Source organism: Silene latifolia, chromosome 9 (assembly GCF_048544455.1).
Source record: "Silene latifolia isolate original U9 population chromosome 9, ASM4854445v1, whole genome shotgun sequence".
Classification (NCBI taxonomy): domain Eukaryota; kingdom Viridiplantae; phylum Streptophyta; class Magnoliopsida; order Caryophyllales; family Caryophyllaceae; genus Silene; species Silene latifolia.
Window position 1 is genome coordinate 17,900,188 of NC_133534.1, and position 11,196 is coordinate 17,911,383.

At 36.9% G+C, this 11,196-nt stretch overlaps 1 protein-coding gene across 1 annotated transcript; it reads right to left on the reverse strand.

The window, feature by feature from the left end:
* Positions 1-6,649: 6,649 nt before the first annotated feature.
* LOC141599277 (transcription and mRNA export factor ENY2) lies at positions 6,650-9,714 on the reverse strand. Its single transcript, XM_074419252.1, has 5 exons — positions 9,571-9,714; positions 9,391-9,481; positions 8,794-8,888; positions 8,201-8,277; positions 6,650-6,973 (listed from the first exon to the last, which is right to left on the reverse strand). Coding segments are annotated over exons 1-5 (339 nt in total). The 5' UTR covers positions 9,573-9,714; the 3' UTR covers positions 6,650-6,899.
* Positions 9,715-11,196: the final 1,482 nt, after the last annotated feature.

The following is an 11,196-nucleotide window of genomic DNA, read 5'->3' on the forward strand; positions in this document are numbered from 1 at the left end:
TCTCCGTTGGATTGGTGCTTGCACAAGACAGTTTGTGCCTATCCATTTAGAGGATGTTAAAAGTTTGAATCCAAAATTGGCGGAGTTATACTTGGCTCGTATAAAGGAAGGCTTTATTATACCCGATGAAAGTCATGATGAGTATTTAATGCATAAGGCAAAATTTGAGGTCCATAGGCGGTGGAAGTGTGGCGTTGCTAGGGATTGGTTGTATGTGGACAAGGCAACGGGGAGATGCGTAAGAGCCCACCGGAAAACAAGTGTCCCACCATCAAGCAGGAAGAATGGGATCTTTTCAAAAGATGAGAACTACGAGAAGTTTCGGGTTAAATATTCTCGCCTTTTAACGATTTACCTATCATTTTTTAATTAATGAGTCCTTTATATAATGTTTTTATTATCTCATCTACTTGCGCTTTTATATAATTATTTGAAGGCCGTTAGCAAAAGAAATCGTGCTAACATTTCATGCAAGAAGGGGAAATTCTATGGTTCTCGAGGCGGATTCTGAGAAAGATAGAAGAGGACCTCGTAAGTAGCATGCATTATTGCCCTGTGAGACTTTATTTTTTAATCACACTTGGACTTGCATTGATACACATTTACGTGTATAAATGTTACCATGTTAATGTGTAGGTGGCAAAGGGAGTGAAAGAGGTGGATCGGCATGTAACTTATAAACATGGGCACACGCCTAAAGGATCCCGGTCGTCGCATGACAAATACGATGTGGAAGTTTTGGCCAACATAGTAAGCATTATTTTATTAAGACGAGTTCATTACTAACTTTATTATTTTAGTCACAAATATAATTTGAAGTTTATTTAATATATTATAGGATAACGTATTGAAAGAGGTAGAAGAAGGGAAATTCACTCCCAGTGGTCGTAATGACGTTCTTGCTAGAGCGATCGGCCGACCCGAACATCCAGGTCGTTTGAGGGGCGTCCGTTACAGGTTGGAGTAACGAAATATTATGGGAAAAACGCCCAGATAAAGAAGAAAAGGAAGACTAAGTCCGAGAACTTTGACATGGTAACATTTATTCTATTATTTTCATTTAAGTTCAATTCACATGTTATTGTTGGGATAAAAATTGCGGACACATTACATTCTTGGCAAGCGACTTGATTAATGGCATCCGTAGTACTAAAGTGAATCTTTGGAGGTAAGCTTTCCGAAGAAGAAGTGAAGATGATGGAGGATGTCATTTCTAAAGGGGGTAATAATAATAAGGTACAACAGATTGGTGAAGAGGCCGCTACTACCTTGGCAATACATGAGAAGGAAGTATCGGTCAACGAGATTCGAGAAAGATCGGTACCTAATAATGCTTCGAAGTTGTAACAACTAAAGCCGATCAGGTACCTAATATACTTCCTTATTTTTCTTTTGTTTTTTTTTTTTGGGTAAGATCGGGGTGTGTTCCGCCAACCCGACATGGTGCCATTGAATTGGTTAATTTTATTAGGTAAATAATGGGTGTGAAAAGGAGATGCAACTTGATGAGAAGACGGTGATGGAAAACAAAGATACATCCCCTTCAAGTCGGTTCCTGTTTTGTTTTAAGGTATGCATGAAGTGTTTAATTAGTTAAATTTATATGAATGCTGAAGTTTGTGCAAAAATCGGCCCGAGACAGAAAGCGTTTTTGCAAAATCTTTTGAATTTTGAAGCGTTTTTGCAAAGATATAATAATAATGTATGTATGTGTATATTCTTCAGGCCGTAAACAAGAGGCCAGTTATTCTTGTTGACCCTAATAGAATCGAAAAGCCACATGTGCGTGTTGGCGGGGGTCTCGTAGAAAACAAATCTCAGCAGTGAAAGCGTAGTTCATGGCGAAAAACTTTTGCCGAATCATAGAATAGTAGAGATAACTACAGTCAATCCAGGCCATGAAAAATTTCCATTACTGTCCCGATTCGTGACGACATTACCATTACGGGAGATGCGCTTGGAAGTTTCATCCAATGGCACGATACTCACATCTACTTGGCGAAGATATCTCCGCCGCCTCACTTTGAGCAAATGAAAGCGATTGGGGTTAGAAGAAATACCTTTATATATATATATATATATATATATGTGTTACATTTTTAATTGTTGAATGTTTTTATATGTTAAATTTATATGTTATTTTTTTTTTGTAGGGAACAAAAAAGGCGGCTTTGGCGGATAAGCCTAAGTCCACAGACATGCCAACAACCTCGACTTCACAACAACTTGATGAGGTATGTATTTAATTAACTTCTCCATTTTTTTAAAAATTAACTTCGCCCCTTTATTTATATTTTATCTGTATTTATAAAAAGCATGGTAATTTTGTGTAGGGGACAAAAAAGACCGATAAGCCTAAGTCCCCGGTCTTACTGCTACTACTACCTCATCATTGAAAGAGCAGTTGACGAGGTATTTAATTAAGTACGCTTTTATTTTTATTACTCCAACTAGGATATGTTACCTTTGGATTTTTTATTATTTTAATTATCTATACTACATGTGTAGGATGGTGGTAGTAGCACCACATCAAAGACTCATTCTTTCCGTAGTGAAAGTTAGGAGTATAAACTCCACAAAATATAAAGGGAAGGATTACATGCAAAAAGTAAGAACGGGGACGATGATGAGACTGTATGAGGAGGTTGGCCATCGCATAGCCTCCGAGCAATCGATAATTATTCCGCTCGAGGAGGATATTCTAGGGGCTGAGCGCCAAGCATGCATATCATGGGATCTGCTAGCCGTATGGATTTGGACTAGACCAGATTGATGTCCAACACATATTTGTTTGGATGAAGTAAGTTTCTTAATAAATAATTTCATAGTCTAATATTCGACTACTAGGTAGATAGTGTTTTAAATACCGGAATTAATACCGTAATAATGTAGGATATTGCAAACCAGAGTGATCCCCGAGAAGAATATTCCATCTGATCAATACGGATTCTTGTGCCCCTATGTTTTATCTTTATTTATTGCGGATTTCTCGTTCGAACAACGGGTAGATTATATTGCTCAGCAATTGGCGACAACCAAGAAGCTGATTTTTGGCGTTTATAATGAAAAAGGGTAATAAACAAATTAATATTACGTTTCCCCCTACAATTGCATTTTCATAACTAATATATGTACTTGTTAATAATGATGATGTCTCTTGATGTAGGACTCATTGGGTGCTAGCAGCCATCATGCCGACAAAGAAAAAAGTTTTCTGGTTGGACTCTTTACATAATCAACCAAGCGAGACTTTTAAGCACTTGATTAAAATGTAAGTTTATAATACTGATTTATTTATAATAACATTTTCAATTTTTATTTATAGAAAAAAGCTCGTTCATATTTTTTGCCCCTAAAAAAATTAGTTTCTGCCTCCTTTTTTATTTTTTAAAAAAAGGGCCTTTAAGAAGAAAAGAGCAAACGAGGAGGATCAACCCACGAACGATTCTGATGTTGGCCCCGATTTTTTTACGATAACGAGGGGTACGTGCTCAAATACAATAACATTAAGTGCAAAAAATGTGTTTAATACTAATACAATACCTAAAGTTCAAGATTCGGATGTGAGCCTTCTCTCGTCTGCTTTTTTTTTATGTAATAATAGGCCCCTGACGGATAGCATACAATGTGGATACTACGCTTGTCGGTTCATGTTGGAGATTATTAGGCGAAGATATCTCGTTATTCCAGAAAGGGTTAGTAATAATTTAAACATGTGTTTATTACTTTTTTTAAATTAGAGCTAATGTTGTCTTGCAAATTGTTATATATACCATGATGTTGCTAATGTTGTCTTGCTTGCTTCTATATATACCATAATGTCTTCTCTTTGTTTTTTTTCCGAGTATGTAATCAACCAGTCACAACAGATTGAGCAATACTCAAGTATAGATATAGACGAGGTAAGAGACATGTGGGGCAACTACGTCTTAGAATATATATAGATAGAAATTTTTTTGTTGAAGTTAGGGAATGATTAATTAGTTCATGTAAATTCAACTCCTTGTAATTATATATATATATATATGATCTTCTCATTGTATGTGGTTGAATTGAATCTATTGAGTTTGATGAACCCTTGACTATGATTTATCTTTGGTCTTTGGTATATGGTCTTTCTTTGATATATGCAGGTTTTGAATGGCATGAAACAAATTTAATTTTTCAGAACATTAGGTGTACGTAATAAAAACGGTTACTAAAAAAAACCGTTGTGAATACCTTTCACAACGGTTAATAAAACTAACACCGTTGTGAATGACATTTACAAATACCCGCGCATAATATTCAACAACAGGTTTTAATCAAAGAACCGTTGTTAAAAGTATTCACAATTTTGGAGGTAAAATTACAACAACGGGTATTAAACAAAGAACCGTTGTTACTAATAATTTCAACAACGAGTATGTAACATAAACCCGTTGTCAAAAGACTTCATAATTTTGGAGGGAAAGTTACAACAACGGTTATACATACGACAACCGTTGTTATTTTATTCCCTCCAAAATTTTGAAACACTTTCCACAACGGAGAACACCCAACAACAACGGCTTTTAACCGTGGTGAATACTTTAGACAACGGTTTCACTAAATAAGCAAACCGTTGTAAATACCTTCTACAACGGCCGCTTTAACAACGTCCGCTTTTTTATTTTACAACGGTTTTTACCCGTTGTTAAAGGCTGTATCTGTAGTAGTGTACGTTGTATCAGATATGGCATCAGAGAAACAAAAACAAGAATGAGAATGTTTTGCTACGTCCTGAGTGTGTGGCAAAGCATATTATGGAGGAGATGAGATCACGAGTTCGAGGCCGGGATAGTTCACTAATGACGATTGCTGAGAGAGATTGGCTAAAAGGAATGCGTCTAGTAGAGTGATAATTTGTTGTTGTTTGTTTGCCATATATAGTCCAATGTAATTATTCGATTTTTGATATATATAATTTCTCACATTTCACCAAAAAAAAAAAAAAAAAAACATCAAGTTATTCAGTAGTAAAGGCTTTGATATTTTACCTATGGATCCAGATTTGATTTCAATTATATGCATATTCATTATTTTTACTTATACTCCTTCAGTTCTACGTTTTTGTTTTTTTAGGTGAATATTTGATTTTAATTTTATGAAAAAAAATAATTATTCGGATTTTTTTTATATGAAAAAATATTCTATATTATTTATTCGTAATTTATTTTGAAGAATATTGGAGAGAGAAAGATAAAAATGATATTCTACATAAAAGAACACACTTGGAGTTAGGTAACACAACACTCCTCTTAACTAGCATACCCGTGTCCGACACCGACACTCATAGGACACCCGCCAAAATGTGTCGGACACCTGTAAAGCCGTGTCTAACTTTCTTCATTTATTTGGATACGTGTCCATGGTATTTGGACACGTCTCAGACATGTGTCCACGGTATTTGGACACACCTTCAAAAGGAATCAAGTTGATTAATGTGTGTTGTTTTATGGTGGAACTTAGTGGGTAAATGAGTTGAATTGGAGGTGAATGATGTTAATTTAGACGAGAAATGAGATGTCGAAAGAAATTGATAGTTTTCGGTGAAAAATAAGAATGAATTTTTAATGCGAAGTTTCACCTTCACTTCTTTAAATTTAACACAAGTATGAAATACATTTTTTTTGGCAGCTAAGTATGAAATACTTGGTTTTGTGTTAAGCATTGTTTTACAGACTTGGGAGTTACTCGACCTCTGTGAAAAAGCTCTGTTGCCAATATGATCCATTTGTGTAAAACAAACTAGTCAATCCAGTAAGTCTTGTGATTAAGTAAGCTATGATTCAGTTTGCTTTTGGTTCAGAAAAATGCAAATTCCGGCCATAGTGACCGAGCTAGGAATTGGCCCCAGCGGAAAGCGCGGGCAAATGGGTAATGGGTTAAGGCAAACTCGAGAAAAGTTGGAATATTTTCACTATTTTTTTTGAAATTTCCAACCGCCAACGGGGGGGCCTCCACCACTGATTCCGGGTAGCATATTTTTCGGAGTTTCTTCCGGTTTTTGCCTCTTTCTCCATTGAATCAACCTTCTGTTTTAGATCTTGCTTAGTTTCAGATGTAAATCACAGAAAACGTTAAACAATGCTAATTCACACCAGGGTTCAGTTCCAGCCAGAACTATTCATAGATACAAGACCAGAGCGATGTTATGTCACTCATGGGTTCGAACATGCGGTGGTCATAAGCACCAACCTTCAATGACAATCAGAAGCACTGGCTTTTATAAGGCCTAGACTGACACGTGCGAGCTTTTATTCCTTAAAAATTTGTACTATGTCGGAGACCAAGTTTCACAAAACTAATCTGAAAAAGGATGAGCTTTCACGAAACTGCAACAACATTAGCAGTATAGCACCCATAACACGACTTTTTGTTTGCGAACCTAATCAAGCAACCATGATTTTCCCCTTGATCTTATATGTGCTATGGTGCAATGTGCTCTTTTTGAATGAATTCTTCATTAACATAAGAACTTCATGCGCGTAATTGTGCAGAACTTGATCCATATGGAGGAAGTTTCCATAAGAAATTCAGTTCATGTCTAACCAGTTATGGAGTACCCATTGTCTGATGTCTGACTAACAGACTAAGCACAGCGGAAAAGGATTTGAAGTTAAAACAAGTATCATCACAATAAGGAATTGAAATTTACGCATGCCCAGTCTTTAACAGGAACAACGGCTAAGGGTATCACTAGCATCAAGGCAGACAATACATGACACTGATGACGGTCGCAAACCTAGATACAGAATGTAGCCCTAAACTAAGAATAGTATACATTGCCTATACCCATCGGCTTAAGAACCTCCATTGAGGTTATCTGTTGACTAACATTCATCATTTACTACCTCCTAATGTCGGAATTCCTTGATTTAGATTGCGGCTGCGTTCAGAAAGCTCCAAATTCTCTTCAACAGCTCAGCTTTCACAGAATCAGGAACAGATGCTGCATCAAGAAAAGATTCCACAAGGTTAAGTAAAAAATTGAAGCAAAAGAAACAAGCAAGCCCTGCTCCACAAGCTTTCACAAAATATGAGCAACAACAACATACGTCGTGCCCAAGTCAGGGTACATGGGTCGGACCAACATGGCCCAGCCCTTGTGTTGAAAACAGAGAGAATTTGTCTTAGACATTGAGCAACAACTACAACAAAAGGCGTGATAAGGGAATTTGGATGATCCCATGTATCATGTATGGTATACACAAACGGGGAGAAGTCACCTAGTTAAGTACTCAAGGGATTATGGTAAAGTGGAGGTATAACTTCCTAGAAGACTAGAATGTAGAGGCATAAATCTTAATACCCAAAAGAACTGAATCAAGAACTAAAAAGAAGTTGTTCCCTAGTTTCACGAGTAATGGAGACAACAGCACACCATGACGCCGTATATATATCTCTTCAAAGCTTGTCAGGGTGATATGATTTTGTCATGTTGATATCAAAACAAATTCTTCGGAAAACTGTCTTCTATAAATGGGAGGTATTAGTTTTCAGGCACTAGGGAGGGGTAATGTTATATTGTTGCTGTTGCTGTAAATGTCTGCTACACTACACTAAGATCAGAAGGCGATGAAGTGCTTTGCACTATACCACTTGCTACTCGCTAGGGGAACATAGAAAAGCAAAGAACGACATGGGGGCAAGAAAGTAGAGTAAAAAGGCCAAAACTAAGCATCCTCTTTCCTAACTTACCATCCTAAGGTTAGCAAAAGCTCAAACATTATACATCTCATTACCGGGATACCATGTACTCCCTCTGTCCCGGTCATTTGTTGTCTTTTTCCATTTGAGGGTGTCTCAGTCAATTGTTGTCCTTTCTATTTTAGGATTGCATTTGATAAACAATTTGGTCATTCACACTCAATTTCATGCACACGTCATTCAGTAATTGGTCCTCTCCTCTTTCCTTGGTTTTTGTGCCAAAACCAAAGGACAACAAATGACCGGGACGGAGGGAGTAATTTAGATTATCATAATTAAGCTTATTTAGTCAATTAAACCCTCCAATTTTAGACATAGTTTAAAAATTAAAACAGGATTTGCCAGAGGACGGACAGACAGACAGAGAACACAATAACTTTACCATGCAACAACTAGAACAGTGATGACGTCGATTAAAAACAAAAATCTAAAAGCAGCAGCAAAGAGTATGAAATAACCATGTCCATACCTCTGCCTTTCGGTGTTATAACATGCACCAGATCATCTACCGTCACATTGTTCCTTCCTTTCTTCTTTATAAGTTGCCTTGAAGGATAGCAAATCATAATCAAAATAGACTCAAGCCCATAAAGATGTGGCGAGAATACAACAAAGCAAACTACCAACAACCAAACCACATTAGGCAGCACAATAAACCGTATGAAGGTCAGTTGTCAGCTAAACTATGCTGAACACCAACGATCACTGCTGGATTGATGACCTATATTTGATTTTTTTTTTTATCTTGCTTATAATACTTGGAGATGAACAAAAACTTTATTCAAAGTGTCCCTAGCCAGAGATTTTCATCAGACCTATGGCGTGCGCACACACGCTTTTAAGTGTGAGATGCTTGTCATTCATTCATGCACTGCCTTGACCGATATAATTTTAAATAATACGGATTACCGTATTACAAGAATATTAAAGCAATGTACAAACAATGAAATACTTCCTTCGTCCCAATCATTTGTTTACCTTTGATTAAAATACCTCTCATAAAAGGTAAACAAATGAATGGGACGGAGGGAGTGGAAGTCTGGAAAGGCGGGAGAAAAACACCTGCAAAGGTCTTTCATATCATCCTTCCACCCACACTCGACGAGCCTTTCCCTCAAAAGTTCCATCAATCTCTCCTTTTCTCCACTCTCTATAAGCTGTATGTTCAATTAACAAAGTACCCATCTCAGTATTGTGCCCATATACATTAATGAAATAAACTGAATAGATTACGAAAACAACTAATCCTCCTCGTCTCAGTCGCTTGTTTACCTTTGTTTTAAAAAGTAAAGGTAAACAACTGACCAGACCGAGGGAGAAAAATCCCTTTTATCTGTTCTCAATCATATACATGTTCAATCAACCTAGTACCCATCTCAGTAAATAGCACGCAACAAAAACAACAACAACAAAATGATTTGGGGTCGGATAACATGAATCATTCTTTAGAACCGTCCCTAGGTGGTCACACAACTCAAAAAGCGAAAAGATAGAAACAAAGTCAACAAATTACATAAAACCCAATAAATTACAGATGTCAGGAACTTAAATTAGCTCAATTTAAACATAAAGGTCCAATTTTGAGGCATACCCATTAATAATTTAACAAAAAGCAACAATTTTTCCAAAAAATAAATTGAAAAAGAAGGGAAATAATACCTTAATATTGATTTTTTCTTGAAGAGTGAGTTCTTTTTCTTGATCATCATCACCTGCATCTGGTGTAGGTGGCCGATTTACCGAGTGCCTCCTGGTAAAACAATAAAATTAATCAGAATTTAAGAGTAAAAACAATGAAACAATTGTAATTGTACTCGGGTATTGTAATTGTAATCATACATTGGTGAGAAAAGTGTGTAGAAAAGCAACGAGTTTTGACAACAACGGTTATGTGATTGTGATTGTGATTGTGTTTGGTCTTAAATTGCTAGATGTTTCTGAATTCTGAGCTTCGGGGGGGAACGGAACAAGTAGGACTAGTTCGGGTTTTATGAAGGTGGAAAGCGTGGTGATAAAGCTTATTGCTGCATCCTGGCTCGGGCCCGGTGTCGAGAGACGAGACCTATCAAATGGGTTAGAAGGACGGGTTTCGGTGGGATTATTTGAGATTACTGTCTAATTAGCCAAGCTAATTAGCCTGTTCCGCTCGACCCGGCCCGATTGACCTCACGATCAAATTCTCTCCGGGCCGCCCAACACGTCTATAGCTTGCTAAATCATCGGCCAGTTCAAGGATAAAAGAGTTTGGCCCGATCCGCCTAAAGCCGGATAAAAAACAAAATAAAAATAAGGCATAAAGGCCTATTTAGGGTCAATAATGGCTCTGTGTGACCCGACCGATTTATCAAGGTTTTGAGTAAAATATACTACTCCCTCCGTTCTGTTGTTAGTATTGAACAAGTAGGTTAGTGTGTGTAAGTGAATGAATATTCTTTATTTCATTGGTTTATTATTGCACATACCTTTTTTTTCTTGGTCTTTATACCAGATGGAATAAATAAAAATTTACCGAATGGAAGGAATGCAAAATTAGGCGCAATTTTACGTTGTAGTGTTTTAGATGGAAAAATTTCCATCGAGGCGAGAGTTGATAAACTGAGCCACCAATATCTTTGATTAGCTACAGTTCTTTCAAACACACAATTATATTAGTATTTTCATGTTGATAATGAGCTACAAATCTTCAATTTTCCGAAATCCAGATTTGAAATCGGGCTAAACACTCCAATTACCAAACATATCTCGTCGAAATGGCTTCAATAGTTCAACCTCCTCTAAGCACTGGCTATTCAAAACTTCAAAGTTATCTCACAATCTCGCTTCATTGTTCTAACAGGTACCATAAATAGAACAGAATTCACTCACTCTAACAAAACACGAATTCGATTCACATCACTATGGATGACCATAATTGATAGCAGAGAATCGTCGTATATAGTAATTTGTAATGTTTGCGAGACAAACTATCTCTAACATTAAACCCGAATACAATCTATGCCTTCAGCACGTAGTTTCGATTGGATAAAATTATGTCAACCTAAAAAACCAATCGTCACTAGTTTGAATGTTCATCTCTCAAATAAATCAGCTCATAAATAGCTACAAAGTCACCTTAGCCATACAAGAAGATAATGTATCACAACTCTCATGGAGCTCTATTAGAGGGCTTTGTGTCGTAGTAGCAAACACTAACATCCCACACGTGACACGGCCTTCATCACATCTCGAGGTGTTAAATTTTGACCCGACCTGAAAACCCGACATGGTTAATTTGCTTTTTCCAAGGTCAAGACCCATAAAATCTCAACCCCGAGACCCGTTTAACCCAATTTTGAAATGACCCGTTAATTTAAGGTCGAAATCCTACACGAAATGACCCGTTTATTCTAAACCCAAAATGACTCGTTAACTTAGGGTCCAAACCCAACCCGAACGGATCGACCTGTTAGATTTAAAATGATTCAA

Coding starts and splice junctions, on each gene's coding strand:
- LOC141599277 (XM_074419252.1), bottom strand. Junction 8,889..9,390: donor AAGAAAAAATCAATATTAAG/GTATTATTTCCC, acceptor TTGAACATACAG/CTTATAGAGAGTGGAGAAAA. Junction 6,974..8,200: donor TATAACACCGAAAGGCAGAG/GTATGGACATGG, acceptor TTCTTGATGCAG/CATCTGTTCCTGATTCTGTG.